Raw genomic sequence first — 18157 nt, 5'->3', positions numbered from 1 at the left:
TTGAATTTTTACCCATGTTGATATACGTGTACAAAATATTTTTGTTGCTGTAGCCATCCCCTAGTGAAGGACAGACCAAACTAATTTATTTCTATTCTCAGAGTTGCAGCCAATCTGGTCGCCATAGTTACAGTGATTAGCAAAGGCTAAAATATCAAGCCGGTCTAGAGGGAGGGGAGACATTCTGTACCTCAATGTATAGTAAGCAAGGTCATCAGGTACATCTAATCTGCTCTTCCATGTCCTTCATTATTAGCAGGAGGAAGAAGAGAAAGTGGCAGCTGCCTGGCAAAAGAAACCCTGCGCCAGTTTCAACATGTGTTCCCCCAGGCTCCCTCCTAGAAACAAATGCACTTCAAACTGATGCTTAAAGGGAAAAACCATCTGTTTTCCCAGTGAACAAAATGATCACGCTCGTGCACTTCTACTGATCAATTACATGTCGCCACCCCTTTCCATTATGGGATAGACTATTCAGTAGAACAATCTGCGTATGGAGTGTTCCCATTAGTTTAATAAAGGAAAATGATAAGGAATAATTTGTAGTATGGAAAGAGAAATAAAAGTCACGCCATGTTTCTGAAATAAGCCCAGGTTTATATTTCTGGACCAAACCATCGAGGATGGAATAATATAGCAAGGAAGGTTAAAGAATATACTGTAAATAGGTGAGAATGTGCTTGACATGTAATAACTTTGCCTATGCAAGTCTATTTAACATCTAGATTTACTAAATAGAGACAAATAAAAACCACAGGTGGTGAATTTGATCTATTTTAGTTAACTAATTTGAATGTCAAAACAGAAAAATGACCCCCATTGCTGCTTAAAGGGGAACTAAAGTCTAAAATAGAATAAGCTAGAAATGCTGTATTTTGTATACTTTATATAAACATGAACTTACTGCACCAGAAGCCTAATTAAACAAATGATTTATGCTTTCAAAGTTGGCCGCAGGGGGTCATCATCTTGTAACTATGTTAATCATCTTTGCAAGACCAAGACTACGCACATGCTCAATGTGGTCTGGGCTTCAGCTGGGAGGTTACGCTTAGGGATTGTCATAAATTATCAAAACAGCACAAGTCAAATCATTTCTGCCATAGAAGCCTATACAGCTAGACTGATTAATAATCACAATATGCAGACTGCACTGAGTCTACGGATACAAATCTCTACACACTCGCTGGCTGCTCTTCAGGGAATCAAACAAAGCTGCTCGAGGTCAGGGAAGGGTGGGGCTCCCACTGCTGTTTGAAAGTATGATCGTTTCCCTGCAGAGCAGTTAGGGACCGTCTGAAGTTTCCTAACTGCAAGTAATACGAAGGGGGGATTTGACTGCATACTCTCAGGTTTATTATAAAAACTGTACACATTTTTTAATTGAAGTATATTTCAGTAAAGAAAATAAAAATGGGATTTTATTTTTTTGCCTTTACATCCCCTTTAAGGGGAATCCAATTAACATGAAAACCTGGCAATGTGGAGTGCTTAAATGAGAACTTAAGTTAAGTATACAATACAGTAACGCTGATGAAGGCTTCCTCTCCATCTTCCAAACCACACCAGTCCCCAATACAGCCCTGTTTGCTCTACCTGCCCCCAAACTGCTGAGTAGTGAAGCGGGATGGCAGGTGTTATCTAGTGCCTTCTCTATGAAGTCATCACTTCCACTGAGCATGTGCAGTTGAAACTAGATCTGGAATGGCTTCAAATATGTTCAGTGTCAGCAATCCCATAAGAGAGAAAAATAAGCTGTGTTCACCAACCCCTGGGGAGACAAACGGGTACAGTTCAGGAGGAAGGATTCTCCTGGACTACTATAGCTTTTATTCACTTTTAAGGGTAAAGGCAGATGGAGTGTTTACACATGTGCAAGAAAATAGTTTGGTGCAATTACAGCTCAGTCAATTATTGCTCTAAAACAGTGGGCCCCAACCAGTAGCTTGTGATCAACATGTTGCTCACCAAACCCTTGGCTGTTGCTCCCAGTGGCCTCAAAGCAGGTGCTTATTTTGAATTCAGGACTTGGAGGCAAGTTTTGGTTGCATAAAACCCAGATGTACTGCCATAGAGAGTCTATTGTAGGCTGCCAGTCCACATAAGCTACCAAATAGCCAATCATATCCTTTATTTGACACCCCCTAGAAACTTTTTTCATGCTTGTGTTGCTCCCCAAGTCTTTTTACATTTGAATGTGGCTCATGGGTAAAAAAACAACACGGCACAACGTCAGATGAAATTTTCAAATCTACCCAATCAACAGCCCGACATATGAACAAATGGAAAACATGACAAAAAGGAAAATAAGTTGGGATCATCACTTAATTTTATAATTTTAATTTTTGTGTACGGAATATTTCCTGCAAACCCATGGTGGAACAGTTTACACTGCTGCCTTGCAGTAACATGGAGTTTGTATGTTCTCCCCATATTTCCTCCTTCACTTCAAAAACATACAGGCAGTTTAATTGGTTGCTGATAAAATTTAATTGAATGTGATCAATACCTTAAATTGTAAGCTCCACGGGAACTGATGTGTCACCTCTGTAAAGGGCTGCAAAAATTTAAAAAAACAATGCAGGGTAAGGTATTAAAACCAAAATATATGCTTTTGCCATCATGTGCTATTATGTGGTGTTATGCTAAGGAAAGTGTGCATATGTGCGTCACAAAACCTGTAAAGTTGTACTTTTTCAGACTTGGACTCTTTTCATAACAAAAAACATAGTAGAGAACAAATTGAAAAATTAAGTTGAATATATTTTTGTCAGGAGATATGTAAAAACCTGTTAAACAGCTTTCAAAGCCTTTTCTCTGGCATACTGCTAAATGCAATGTAAATGTGCTATAATCATTCCAAATGTTAAACACTCTCACTCATATAAGAGAACCATAATGGGAAAGTTACTTGAAGTATCATTAATAATGGATATTATCATATATTTTGATCGACTATTAGCAGTAGTCAGAGATGCATGTGTGTCTGTATAAGAGCAAGTCTTCCTAATTAATCCAACAGACTTTCTATAAAGGAGGAAGCGCTTAGTTTATCTAAGTGTGGACTTATAAAAGTCTTCAGAAGTTGTTTTTAGTGTAACAGTTTGACAAGACTCACCGCAACTGGGTCCGTATTTATCCTTTTTATTGGTGAAGTGTGACTTCTAACTTTATAATATGATATTTCATTAAAGCTTGCAATGCAGAGCTCCTATATTATTGGTTTAAGCGTGGGGGCAAAAACCTTTGGCCTTCGTAATCAATACCTAATCAGTGTATGGCTGACATAAATTAGAAAGGATGGAAAATCCTGTTGGGTGAAGGTCACATCAGGTTGCGGATGGAGCCCGCATTGGACAGATCTTCATGACCCCCCATTGTGATTAGATTGTTGAGCCAGTCATGGGCAAAGTTAGGATTGGAGTGATTTCACAAACTACTTAGGTTGCCAAATTTGGCAAGATCAAGAAAAGCAGATCCTTGCCCAACAAGTAGATCTACAACTTTATGACCAACGCTTTAGTTCCAAGGACTTGAGAAACAATAATAAATGAATGAAAACACTGTATAAAATATTCCCATGCGTCCTTCATCGCCCATACTGAAAGACAAGATGGGAAGCTGTTCAGATATGTGGGAGGCTAAATAGAATCTAAAACATTCCAAAAAGAAGGTTCGCTGCCAACTGAAATCCCTCTCCCTGTTTTCATTTCTCTCCCATCTCATCTACTTTACATATTTTTAAATTCTCTCCATTTTAGGTTATAGATTAAAAGGAATGTGTGCGAATTACTTTTAATAACGATATTAACTTCATTCTAATATCATAAAAAAAAGTTAAATTCATGTTCAGGACTGTTTGACAATCTTTTGAAGATAGCCATCTATACAATTTGTATAAGTCATGAGATATCAATTCAGATACTACAAATTGTAGGCCAGCAACTGAACTAATTACTAAATAGTAGCACTTCATATGTATATATATATATACAGTTAAAAGATGTCCACTTTAAAGGAAAAACCAACTTACTACCTGCTAACACTGCCCGCTCTACTTAAGCAGGTTAAGGGAAACAGCATGAGCTAGACAAGTATATTCTCTTTGAGAATGAAGTTGGACACTAATAGAGTCTACATGCTTACCATAATATATGCTGCTCATGCATGTGATGAATTCCTTCAGACTATAAAAAGTCCCTCTGCCAGACATGCTTTATACTACTGTAGGAAAGTTTCAGTTCTGAAGTTTGTGGTTTTGCTTCTCCTTAAAGAAATTGTCATAATTTTTATGGTGTAGTTTTTGTTTCTAAATTACACTGCTTAAACTACAAATATTTAATTCTACCATATTGCATTTTATTCCTGAACAAGTGTATTTATTTTTTTAGTTGTAATATTGGTGTGTTGTCAGCCATCTCTGGTCATTGTGCCTGATCCTATGCTTTCAGAAAGAGCCAGCACTTTATGATGGAACTGCTTTCAGTTTTCATTAGTTTACCAGGTGCCCTCATTCATTTGACTTGTGACTGGGGGCAGATGGGAAATTGACAATATGTCTAGCCCCATGTCAGATTTCAAAATTTGAATATAACAAAATCTGTTTGCTCTTTTGAAAAATGGATTTCAGTGCAGAATTCGGCTGGAGCAGCACTATTAACTGATGCGTTTTGAAAAAATGTTCTCCCATGACAGTATACCTTTAACATGCACACAATAAACTAATTTACACACACAATTGGTGCATCATAATCAAGCACCAAAATGTTTGTTATAATGGACAGTGATCAGACAAACTTAGTTTGTAATAATTCAATGCTATATCAAGCTACTGCCAAGCTTACTGTTTTGGCTCCACCCCAAATGATATCTATATCAAACCTCAAATAGCTTCCATAAAAGGAAGTTCCTCAAACTTTGTGTTAAATACTTACCTTTCCAAGCCGGTGTAAATAACAGCAATGTTTATTACAGCACATAGGGTTTAAAATAAAAGATGTAAAGAATAAATGAATGCACACACAATATCCAATACTGCACACAAAGTGTTATATGTACTTTAAAAACTTTATTTAAATTAAACATAAATATCTTAGAAATGTTTACACTTATATAAAAGCACAGTTATGTCTATGAAAAAAAAAATCAGTATTGTATTTTTAAAGAGACTTACTTTACAGGACAGATAAAAAGGTACTGCCTTTGGAATCTGTATGTTTTCAAGAATCAAAATGATTTGTTTTCAGCATAATATGGAAGTGAAGGCTTAGAAATATCTGCAATGCAATTGATCAGGATGGAAAATGCTATCTGTTGCTATCGTTAGAGGCTTATATGAAAATGCCTTTTATAAAAATGTACTTAAGAGTTATCACGCCTACACAGACCGATTTCACCTTCAGAAGACAAAGACGAGCTGAATAGAGACAAAGCTCTTGTGAAACCTCGAGGCTGAAAGGTGGCTGACACGAAGCGAGAATCTCTATAGAAGATATTTTTTCAGCAAATGGGCTTCTGTATAGTACTAAATATATTGCGTCATTCCCGGAGATTTTTGTATTTGCTTTTACAGCGCTCCTAAATACGAAAGGTTACAAGATTTTCCCACCTTCCCTTGCACAGGGGAAATCTTTCTGCATTAGATTTGCTTTGGAGGCCTTTGCAGTCATTGTGCGGAAGATAAACAATATGTAACTTGGGGTGTATGAGGTCTGAACAGATAAGGTGAATATTAAAATGACAAAAGCTTTAGCATTACTTTACCACCTATTTTACAGATATGTTTTATTGATGGTCATATAAAAAAAAATGCAGATTCTACTTACATTTTGCCGAAAGGAAATAGCAACAAACAAACAAAAAAAAATCTCAAGATGTTTTAGTAATTTCACAAAATATAGCTGTGGAAATTTGTATCTTCTTGCATAAAAAGTCTTGTACATTAACATGGTAGCAGCCCTCCTTGATCTAAAATTCATTCTTATAAATGTCCATGCATCTACACACACACATGCCAAAGAGGCCAGTCGACTGGAATGGAGCACGGACACTGGCACAAAAGGCACACGTCTAGTTTATCCGTGTTACTGAGAATAAACAATTAAATATTAATGCAAAGATACATAGTGTTTTGATAAAGAAAGAGTGTTCAGGTAATGCTATATTATCTATAAAATAAACACGAAAATAGACATTCATCATAAAAAAATAAACTACTGCCTTAAAAAAACTGAGAAGATTGAGTTGATTCTCCTCCCCATAATGATAAACTTTTAATTCATTATCATCGATGTCATTAAATAAGGTGGATGGAACTGTTTATGCTTTAGCTGGAACAACACTGCTTATCAGCTGTATCCATATAAACATATTCACCTTTAGCAAAGCCCTACTATTATGGTAAGATGGGTATCTTGAGGTTCTGGCTATCACTCTGGAAGAGCAGCTCATTGATCCCTTCCTCCATTACATTACATGCAGAGTTGGGCAGTGGGTAGAAAACAACAATCAGGAAAGCGCGGTTTTAAGGGTATGGAACATCTTTGTCTCTTCCTCGCTCATTGGCACAGCTCTTATCCAACTGGCTACCAATATGATTAAAGGAGAAAGAAAGGCTGTGTATACTTGCCCAAGTGATTGTATTGACTTACATGAAACCCCGGGCCAGTGCTCCTATCAGCGAAAAACTGCACCAGCCCGGGGTTATACCAGCGAGCACCACAGAGCGATCCTCTCCCAGCATCTTCTTTCTTCAAATTTCCCGGGGCAAACGAATGCGCAGTTGAACGAAATAGCCGACTTTTTAGTTAAAGTTCGTTTTTTTCGTTCTACGGAAGATGATCGCTCTGTGGTGCTCACTGGTATAACCCCGGGCCGCTGCAGTTATCTGCTGATAGGAGCACGAGCCTGGGGTTGCAGGTAAGTCAATACAATCACTTGGGGGTGCCTAACATTTGGCACCCCAAGTGTACAATGCTTTTCCTTCTCCTTTAAGAAGAAACATATCTAAATTGAGTGTACAGGTGTAATGCCGCATAGCATTTATGTGTATCACTCAACTTGCTTAGTTTACAGTGTTTTCAAATGTCATAAAGGGGCATTAAGACATTTTAGAAAAAATATATTTTTCATCCCCCGTTCTTTTAAAACTCCAGAACCATTTTTGCATATGGCTGACTTGTCATGGCAGTTTAACAGAATATACTTTATGGAATACACTTGGGAAAAAGTTCACAAACACAAGCTGAAACAACTGCTTGTACAATTGCCTCTAGGACAGTTAGTAGGAAGTGAACAAGAGCTCTATTTTTTGGCAAGCAATAAGCTTACGCCAGCAGTAGTTACAGTGAGACTGCCTATAAGCCGACACCTCATGGGGCCTTGTTTCTGGTACGCCTTGCCTGCCGCTACAAACGACCAGATATGGACAAGACAACTAAACTTTTCTTTGAGAGCTGCATGTAAATAGTGTTCATAAACATGCAAAAATCCGTTCCAAGTAAGAGGTTCACTTGAAGAGTAGAAAATAATCTACATTTTACTTTAGTTCGAACAATTAGCTCATAATCTGAATTGTGAAGACTCATGCATGGCATGAACATTCTGCTTTGGTCCAAAAAATAGAGAAGAAACGGCTTTCTAGATTTCAGCTAAGTACAACTGTGCCTCATGTGAAAGTTGACCACATACTCTGCGTTAGTCCTCTGCACGGAAATTGCGAATGGCTCAAAGGGATGAAATGTAAAGGCCACCAGCCTACGCACAGTGTGGTTGATGGGTCGCCCAAGAAGACCAGCTTGAATTTTAAACTTTAGAAGACCAGAATCTCTTGCATAAAACCTGAAAGAAATATAGGCGTGTTAATAACAGACGTGAATAATAATCCATGCATTGTGATGCAAAGGTCAACAAAACATCTTCTGTGGCAAAACATAACCTGGAAGTTGAATAATCATGCTTCAGCAAGGATAACTGCCAATTAATCTTATTTTGTAATTGCTTTATTTTTTTTCTTCCTTTTACAACACTCTATTTTGGAATTTAAACCAATAGATACATGGGGTTGCACACCCATGAAATTGATAGTAATTTAGAGGTAGGAGTATATGAATGGTAGAACATCAGAACAGGAATTGAAATAAAATATTAAATCCTTATTCATGTTGAAATGGTCCCTTGATTCTACCAACCAGACCGCTAATAAACAATAAAACCTTGGATAACAGTGAACTGCAACATTTCTTAGATGGATCTATAAGATCTTAATATTCCATTTACATTTTACCTAAACTATACGTCATACACCATAAGCTGTAGAAGATGTTGTAAATCTTTGACTTTCTTGCTGCACTTAATTTTCCTTTGCTGCATGGCCATAGAAATACAGCTGGTGCATCTAAATACCATGCCTTCCCTCTGCAGCTACCAGTATCTTGCTTTGTTTTTCATTTGACACCATCTCATCTTTGCCATTTTTACTGCAACTGCTCTGTAAATCCCAGTTTTTAATGACTCCTTTCAAAGCTGATCATGCCATATTTATCATTCAATAATTAGAAAAACACGTGGCTTAGGAAAACTGTATTGAAAACACTGTAGTTCCCAGTTATAAATAATCAGTCTGCACTGGCTGACCTCTTATCAGAGCAGGTATCCGATATCAGAAACACAGGATCATACCACCTGCTGTCTAGGACAGACGCATACATTTATTCCGCTATATTATTATTATTTGGGGATTTTAGCCTTTCCATTTATAAAATAAGGTCTGAGCAGATGGGCAAGGCTTAGCAGAACAGGGAGCTGTGTAGGAAAGAAAAGAAGGCGGTTAAGTGTAGCCTATTCACCATGAGTACCATAAAGCAAAGTTTCCATGGTAACACTCCCCCCCCCCGTATTCACAAAAAGACAATAAAAAGTGAAAGAGCTTCAGTGGAGGGACGGTGATGTTTCTGGTGTATTGCAATAATTGTGAAACTTGTTTTGTGCCTGCTTATTTGTACCACACTAATGACTTATGTCATTAAAAGCCCAAATCTTGCTAGCGGGCTGATCAAGAGGGGACAGGAGAAGGTATCTGAAGCAGTATACAGCTAATAGAACAGAGGTAATCTCAGCTCTCAACTATTGCTTCCAAATTCCATATGGTAGGTAATGTTTCTTCATACCATTGTGCCCAAAAAAACTGAAAACAGAACAATGGCAGGCAGAGAAAATATACCACTGTTTACCCTTCACTTTAAAGCACAATATAGGAGTGGATGTGCTAATCTGCACAGCTTGCAATGCACTCCTGTTTGATTAAACACATGTTTTGGCTATATGACATGGCTGAAATCATGGAAATCTTGGCCACTGCCTTCACTTTATTATTGATGAAGAGATATTTGTATAGATCATTGTTTAGAACAGATGAGGATGGAACACTGAATAGATATCCATTGTAATATGAACTGTCTGGTCAAGACAGAAATAGAAAAAAATAAACATTCCTTAGAAGTTATTCTTTATTTATATTGGCCTCTGGAGTATTCCTACAGCCCCTGTCCCAGTGGAGCTTACAGTCTAAAGTCCCTATCTCTTTCACACACTATGGTCAGTTTTATCAGGAGCCAAATAACCTGCGTATATGAGCTGAAGCATTAGAGGAAACCCATATATGGTGCCATAAGACCCCACAGCTGTATGGCAGTAATACTAAACATTTAAAGGAGAACTAAACCCTAAAAATGAATATGGTTTAAAATGCCACATTTTACTTACTGAACTTATTGCACCAGCCTAAAGTTTCAGCTTCTCAATAGCAACAATGATCCAGGACTTCAAACTTGTCACAGGGGGTCACCATCTTGGAAAGTGTCTGCGACACTCACATGCTCAGCGCGTCTGAGCAGCTAAACTTAGGGGTAGTCACTAATTATCCAGCACAAAATGAGTTTGACCTGTCATATTAGCTGATGCTACACGGCTGATCATTAAATTCTGATGCTAATTGCACTGGTTTCTGAGCTGCCATGTTGTAATTATCTGAATTAATCAACCTTATATTGTGGCATTTATATTCTATGTGTACTGTATATTTTGAGTTGATCCCTAAGCTCAGTAAATGACAGCAGCACAGAGCATGTGCAGTGAATCAGCAGAAAAGAAGATGGGGAGCTACTGGGGCATCTTTGGAGACACAGATCTTCCCTGCTAAAGGGCTGTGGTTGCCTTGGGCCGGTACAGAAGCCCAAAACATTATATACAACATTTCTAACTACTTCTTTAGTTAAGCTTTAGTTCTCCTTTAAGGTGTTTGAACTCCAAGAAACTTGTCACACAATTTAGGTAAGGCTATAAATCCATTCCCAGTCATTAGAATGAAGTTCTTGGGTCTGACCTGGCTCAGTATAAAGTGGTGCATCAGGAACAATATACATGTTTGTTCAGTAAATTCAATAAATAGGGCTTATGTTGGCCAAGAATTCTGCTTATTGTTGAAAAAAAAAAACTAATTTTTTTCTTCATTTTAAGCCCAGTTGACACAGGTCAAGGGGTTCTAGGAGTCTTTCTAATGTGTTCCAGAGGCAATATGTTCCCATTGTAATTCAACAGTTCTAAGAAAGATGCAGGTTGAAGTACTTAACTGCTGATGTATGATCTGACAGCTGGCGACGCAGATATTACAACCAATGGCTGATACATGATTAAGGACTATACAAAATGTTATTAAATGCCTTTAATGATAATATACGGCCATGTGGGGGAGGTCGGTTTTACCATAGAATTCAATAGAATTTCAGCTCCCATCTATAATGACCAATGATCTTTGCTGAGAAATAGCAATCCTTAGTTGTGTGCTTATTCATGACATTTATACAATCAAGTAAGTAGAATATATCACTGAATCAGCTGGTCATTTTAGTAAAAAGAAAAAGTCTAGTCCGTGCGCAGACAGAAAACTACATTTTTTATGGTTAATTTTAATGTCTGCCTCTTGTACATTCTTCGAATCGCTGCACTGTGGCAATTGGTCTGCAGCAGAAGCAGGAGGTTAGCATGCTCAGCAACAACAAGCCACAAGTTCCAGCAGAACAGCAAGAGGAGCTGTGAGTCTTAAAAGGACACTGGGATATGGTTACAAGAAGCATGTACAGGTATGGGATCTGTTATCCGGAAAACCCATTATCCAAAAAGCTTCAAATTACGGGAAGGTCACCTCCAATAGACTCCATTATAATAAAATAATTCAAAATTTTCAAACATATTTCTCTGTAATAATAAAACAGTACCTTATATGTGATCCTAGCGAAGATATAATTAATCCTCATTGGAGGCAAAACTATCCTATTGGGTTTATTAAAGCAATTCTAGGTATTTTACAATATGGGTTTGCTTTCTACAGGGTTGCACGTTAATACAAAGGTACCTGACACATTCCAAAACAGGTTATATATATATTTCAGCTCTGGCTGGAAGCATTCAATTTTAAGAACAGCAGACTTGTAAGTGTCATTGAGCCTATATGGGGAGATGGAAAAGGGCATTCCTGCTGGCACTTGCCCTGTGCCGTATAAGACAATAGTTCTGCTATTAAAAAGTAAGCAAGGCTCAAAAATTAATTTCATCCTACCAGGCAGTTGTCGGGTTTGCCCTACATCTATCTGTTGTGTGTGCCGGTGAATGTTTGCGTATCCACAAAACTACATAACACAAATGTCAATTAGCATTTTTTTCATTAGAATACTAATCTTTGCAGTGATGGCACAGATGCAAATTTTTAATCAAAAGCCTACAATTTGTGCTCGTCTATCACAAGATAAAGTGATTTCCTACCACTGTCTGCTCTAAAAAGAACAGTGACATTTACTAGCTTGCAGCGCTCTTATCTTAAAATTTTAGAAGCGGTAGAACTGAAATGTAACTTTAATGCACGTTGCTGGGGCAAAGGGCTACTCACTTATGAATGTTAGAAGTGTGAGTCTTGTGCATTGAACCTGATTGCATGAAAAATCTGGTCTTCCTGAGCCATCACTTTTGCCAAAAAAACAACTGATCAAGGCTGGCATTTTTTTACCCACTGAAGACACAGCATTAAAGAGGGCCAGTCACCCAAAAAAATTCTATGTTGGGCAAGCAAAATTACTTTTAATTACACTATATAAATTATTCGAATCTTGTTTCCATCAGTCTGGGAATTCATAATTATAACAAGCAGGCAGCAGCCATTTTGTGGACACTGTTATTAAGGCAAGCCTTGCATCATCTCAGAATCTTGTTTCTGCACCAGAATGGAGGACCTGATGTCCATCCCCATGCCCTGGCTACACAATTAAATGGTTAAAAGAGCGGGGGGATGCGGGGAGAGCAGTGACATCTAGGAAGTGCTGAATGGAAAGTTAAAGTAATTGCTTGCCCCATCTCCATGCCTAATGTATAGAGGAGGGGCAGACAATATTTTATTGACAGCAAATATTTTTAAATGAGTTTATAAGCTATGAACACTTTAAAGGAGAAGGAAAGGCTAAAATTAAGCAAGAATTATCAGAAAGGTCTATATAAATACACCAGTTAACCCTCAAAGTAATGCTGTGTCAAAAGAAACACAGCATTTCTTTCCTTTTATTGTGTACACATGGGCTTCTGTATCAGACTTCCTGTTTTCAGCATAAACCTCAAGGGCAGGGCTTCAGCATGCTCAGTTTGCTCCTCTCCCCCTAACTCCTCCCATCCCTGCTGTAATCTGAGCTCAGAGCTTTATGTGAGCAGGGATAGACTCAGGCAGGAAGTGATGTCACACCAAGGTTATATGGCAGCTTCTATCCTTAACAAACAGAGACAGTGTCTAGAGCTGTTTACTCAGGTATAGTAAAGCATTCTGCAGGATAAATATAGTGTTCTAGCTTCACTGTTGTGGCTAATCTGTTGGCAATAAACTGTCTTGGAGTTTTCCCTCTCCTTTAATAAAAAAAAAAAAATTGGATTTTATTTTTAATTTGAAAAGCTCTTTAATTATATAGCTTTTTATGTCTGGGTGACAGGTCCACTTTAAAATCACACCCTTCTGCACGCACGCACGCACGCACGCACGCACACACGCACACACACAAAAGAAGCACAGACGCAAAGGGAAACTAGAACAGCATTTGTATTTGGGTATACTAATTACATGCAGCCGAGCTATGTACTGCTGCCTTCACTTGCTTTATCTGAACATCGGGTTTGTAAAAATGTTTATGAAACACATGTATCTCAAACAACAGAAACACAGTGAATAAACTTGCACATATCCTAATGAGTTGCCTAGCAACCACACATAATTCCTTGGCAAGTATAGTTAGAATTTTAATTATAATAAACATTGTTAGATTGCATGTACAAAGAAGGAGAAATAGTAGAAAGCGCTATTTACCTACAGAGAACCACTGCATAGTTTCACTAATCAACCCCATTATATTAGGGCAAAACCCTCTTACATAATTGCACTGCAAGTGAGAGAAAATCAAAGTTCTGATCGCCTATACATGACCTAAAACAAAACAGCCCTAACATAAAACACCCTTTATATGTTCTTTATATATTCCAAGTATTCAACATGAACAAACCAAAAGAAGCAGCATTGAATAGGTAAGCCAAGGCTGCACGAATATAAAGCCTTTATTTGATATGGTGCAACATCTTACCAGATAATATTGCACACATTGCAACACATTTCTAGCTGCAGTAAATCTGAGGGTATAAATACAAATTGGCAGGAAGATCCCTTTTAGCTAATTACATAGTTACAGATTGTCAGATACATGTAAACAAGTGATGTGCGTCGGGCCTGCTCCTGCACAAAATCTTCAGGTCGCGGGTCGCTCTTCTGCTCTCCCTGCCCGCTACCCAGCACTGCTGGCTTCTAAATATATAGGCTCACCCCCGCCCCTTTGTGATGTCACTACGGGGGTCAATAAATAGAGGGGGAACAGTGGGCCGGGTGCGGGTTGGGAGAGGGTGGGTAAGGGCTGGATGCGAGTCGAGAATTTCTCAACCCGCACACCACTAATGTAAACTTCGTTGCATCAACCATAGCTCCAATAATATCTATTGACACAGATAAATGTTTCCTACAGATTTTACACTGACACTTACTAGTACTAGATACTGGAGGCTGGGCTTCCATTATCTAGAAAATCTAACAGTTATTCTCCCCAAATCACCATTCAAACTACACTTCCAGGAGAAGAGCAAACCCTGCATTATCCCCAAATCTAACCCATATTGGTCTTTACACTGGGTACACTTTTGTGTGGACTTTTTTTAGTCTGGCTATTATCCATACTTTACCATATTGTGCATCAATATACAGTCAAACCCTGATTTTACATTTTCAAGGGAACCGGAAAAAAGTCAAACATCAATGAAATTATAAAAAACAACCCCATAACATGTCCCTTTCCTCTGAATTTACAACACATTACCCCCATCTTCTTAGAAAAGTATAATCCAGGATCTACTGGTACACTAAATAGAGATAATCAGACCCTATGCCAAAGGCAAATTGCAATGCCGTGGCTCTTTGTTTGCTACATTGGCAATTTCACTAGCAGGGAAAGCATACAGTAAACTAAATGGGTGTCAGGCAGTGCAGTGATGTCCTGTTTATTATAAATAAAATTTTACTAGTAATCAATCTACTTTTCCTTATTATGTCTCTGAATATTTGCTTAGTCATTTAGCTAAAAGCTCTCTGGTTGTTTGAAGATCTCCAGCAGCTTTTAGACAAGGTACCTGGAGAGTATTCCAAAATGATATTACTGATTAACATTATCAACTTTTTATACGAGAGAAGAAACCAAATATTACAGCCCTAAATATTTTTGGCATCCTTCGGTCTTCCCATTAGGCATCATAATAATGCATCGTTGGTGATTTTAAAGACCAATTCACATTTCTTTTTTGTTTTGATTCCTTGTTTCAAAAGAAAGAAGAAAGCTTTTTTTTTCTCCTCAACACTGACCAAAATGTTTCTCGCTCTCCTATGTAAAGCAATTTGCTACCTACAAAGGAAAATTCTCAGTAATTTCTTACAATGTTACCAACAACTAAAAAGACAATTTAAACAGCTTGTAATCAAAGACCGTTTTCAAAGCAGTTACACTCATTTACACTCATTAAATCTAGTCCAAAAATGCAAGATTGTTGGAAAATTAAAAATAAAAGACAGAAAAAACATGTACGATACCCACACAGCCCGCCTGATTGTTTTGCCATTATGCTTTGATTCAGTGTATTTCTATAGAGCAGCACAATTTAGGTTTAGACGGGCAGCATGGAGACACAGAATAGCACCACACCAGGTACTTTACATTTGCAAGTTGAACACATTTGGACACATTTTGAAAATGTGGAATAAAATCCTGTTTGGCAGTATCTGGATTAAAATCTCTATGGAGATAGCCTTGTGCGTATAGAAGTTGCTCCTTAACAGATTATTTTTGCACAGTTGGTCATCAATGCACTAGAACTTATTTCTTAAATGTGGACATTTATAATAATCCTTAGTAATACAAAAATAAAGCAGTGTGCAGGGGGTCATGTAACAACACATTTTAATGAAATGCACGTCTGGCCCTCTCTACATTCAGGTGGATTATGGGTAGCTCTGGTTATCATCATGTTTTAGCAGCCAGTACTTGTGAGGCAATAAATCCTTAAATCCTAGCTACTGAAAATATTCTATAAAATAGAAAATACACTATTCAAAGCGTTTTTCCTTGCTTTTGTTGAAGATAAAATAAGTTCCATTTGATTAATAAAGGTGTAAAGACATAGGAGTGCATGGATTTGTGTATTTTTTTGACTATATGGGGCAGAAAAGTAAATTTGAATTAGAATTTTCGAGTTTCAAAATTCAAACTTTAATCCCCCTATTTGAATGTGAGATTTATCACACATCGACCATGCCTTATTCGAATATTTGCCACCTAAAACCTGCCGAGTTCATGTAGAAGTCAATGGCAGGTCCGTTGAGCCATTTGGAGATGTTAATAGCCTTCCTGATATTCAGGTTTTTTTTTTTTTTCAGAGAAAAACACGATTCATACTAATCAAATACAATTCGAATTTTCAGGTCACAACCGTTCGACTGAATATTAGACATGCATTTTTTTCTTAAATAACCTCCCAGTTGAATTGTGAGTATATTTGAATTAAAAAAAATTCACATGAATTTCAAAATTCGACCTTTGATAAATGGGCCTCCCCATGTACAGTTCAGAAGATCTTTATTTTCTTCGTAGGGACCATATAATGAACTCTTTGATGCTTTATTAACCTTCCAGCAGACACAAGGACATTCATTCAGATTAGAAGAAAGGAGGTTCCATCTTAGATTCGAAAACGGTTTTTATACAGCGAGGGCGGTGAAATTCCCTTACTGAAGTGGTAAATACATTAGATAGTTTCAAGAAAGGGTTGCTTGGCTTTTAAGCAAGTGAGAAAATACAGGGTTATTGAAATTGCACCTGACTATTGAACACTGGCACCCGAGGAAGGATCTGTTTGATCTGAAACATATAGTGCAATTTAATAAGGATCACATGTTTGACTGCAGTGGTTCTCCAGAGTGATGTATTGTGATTTATGAAGATAAGGATGTTTTGGCGACTCCCAACTCTGTATGATTAACCAAATACATTGAGAACGGAAGGAAATCCTTTACCAGCATTTGAACAATGTTATTGAAATTAGCTCTTAGCACAAAGTTGATCTAAGCACTGGTCCAATTACCATCTTGAGGTCAGGAAGGAATTTCATTCCCTCGGAGAATTAGACCTAAAAGGTTAAACTTTATGGATGTTTCTTTTTTTTTAACCTAAGTTACTACTATGTACCATCCCATGATTACAGCTCCATAAACTCAAAAGGCTTTGAACGACAGTAAAAACAAATGTATGTTTATTGCCTTCCCTGCATAACTGATATTTTGCCCTGTCTTCACAACCTACACCTGGCATACTCAAAAAGGGTCTATTGGACTTTTATATCGTTGTTAATAATAAATACAATCATGAGAAAAAATTTCAGATTAGCTCATAAAAAATAGTAGTAAGTAAATTCTTAATATGCAACAATATTTGACATTTACAGTTGTGCTCATAAGTTTACCTACCCTGGCAGAATTTATGATTTCTTAACCATTTTTCAGAGCATATGAATGATAACACAAAAACTTTCTTTCACTCATGGTTAGTGGTTGGCTTAAGCCATTTATTGTCAAACAACTGTGTTTACTCTTTTTAAATCATAATCACTACACAAACTACCCAAATGACCCTGATCAAAAGTTTACATACCCCAGTCCTTAATACCGTGTATTGCCCCTTTAACATCAATGACAGCTTGAAGTCTTTTGTGGTAGTTGTGGATGAGGCTCTTCTCAGGAACACAATCTTCTCAGATGGTAAAGCTGCCCATTCTTCCTGGCAAAAAGCCTCCAGTTCCTGTAAATTCTTGGGCTGTCCTGCATGAAGTGCATTTTTTAGGTCTACCCAGAGTGGCTCAATGATATTGAGGTCAGGGGACCGAGATGGCCACTCCAGAACCTTCACTTTAGCCAATGACCGGTAGACTTGGCCTTGTGTTTTGGATCATTTTCATGTTGGAATGTCCAAGTACGACCCATGCGCAGCTTCCGGGCAGATGAGTGCACATTTTCCTCCAGTTTTTTTCTATTTCACCTGAAGTTATTTGTGGGTTTTTCCTTGCATCCCAAACAATTTTTCTGGCAGTTGTGGCTGTGAAATTTAAGTTGGTCTACCTTACCATGGTTTGGTTTCAACAGAACCCCTATTTTTCCACTTTTTAATTAGAGTTGGAACACTGCTGATTGGCATTCTCAATTCCTTTGATATTTTCTTATAGCCCTTTACAGAGTTCAACTACCTTTTCCTGCAGATCTTTTGACAATTCCTTTGCTTTCCCCATGAATTAGAATCCAAAATACATCAGTGCAGCACTGAATGAAAGCTGCAAGGGTCTGTCAGGAGTCCAGGAAGTCATTGACCTTTTATACACACCCACTAATTACAAGCAAACAGATCACAGGTGAAGATGGTTACCTTTAATAGCCATTCTAACCCTTTTGTGTCGAGTTATGTGCATGTTATCAGGCCAAATCACCAAGGTATGT

General features: G+C 37.7%; 2 protein-coding genes across 7 annotated transcripts in view; one reads left to right on the top strand and one right to left on the bottom strand.

Annotated features, from left to right (window-relative positions):
- The window catches only part of mrps11.L (mitochondrial ribosomal protein S11 L homeolog), a 36165-nt gene extending 35582 nt beyond the window's left edge, over positions 1-583 (top strand). Inside the window, exon 7 of the mRNA XM_041585207.1 lies at positions 257-583. Within this exon, the coding sequence (XP_041441141.1) occupies positions 257-364 (108 nt within the window). The 3' untranslated portion in view covers positions 365-583. The remainder of the gene's footprint in view (positions 1-256) is intronic.
- A 4465-nt stretch (positions 584-5048) lies between these two features.
- The window catches only part of det1.L (DET1, COP1 ubiquitin ligase partner L homeolog), a 37043-nt gene continuing 23934 nt past the window's right edge, over positions 5049-18157 (bottom strand). For 4 of the 6 annotated variants that reach the window (XM_041585091.1, XM_018250966.2, XM_018250968.2 and 1 more), the window contains one exon: positions 5049-7839. In XM_041585091.1, the coding sequence (XP_041441025.1) occupies positions 7650-7839 (190 nt within the window). In that variant the 3' untranslated portion in view covers positions 5049-7649. 6 annotated transcript variants of the gene reach the window in all.

This window comes from Xenopus laevis, chromosome 3L (genome assembly GCF_017654675.1).
Source record: "Xenopus laevis strain J_2021 chromosome 3L, Xenopus_laevis_v10.1, whole genome shotgun sequence".
Classification (NCBI taxonomy): domain Eukaryota; kingdom Metazoa; phylum Chordata; class Amphibia; order Anura; family Pipidae; genus Xenopus; species Xenopus laevis.
The sequence above is the reverse complement of the archived record's forward strand: the minus strand, read 5'-3'. Positions and strand labels throughout refer to the sequence as shown.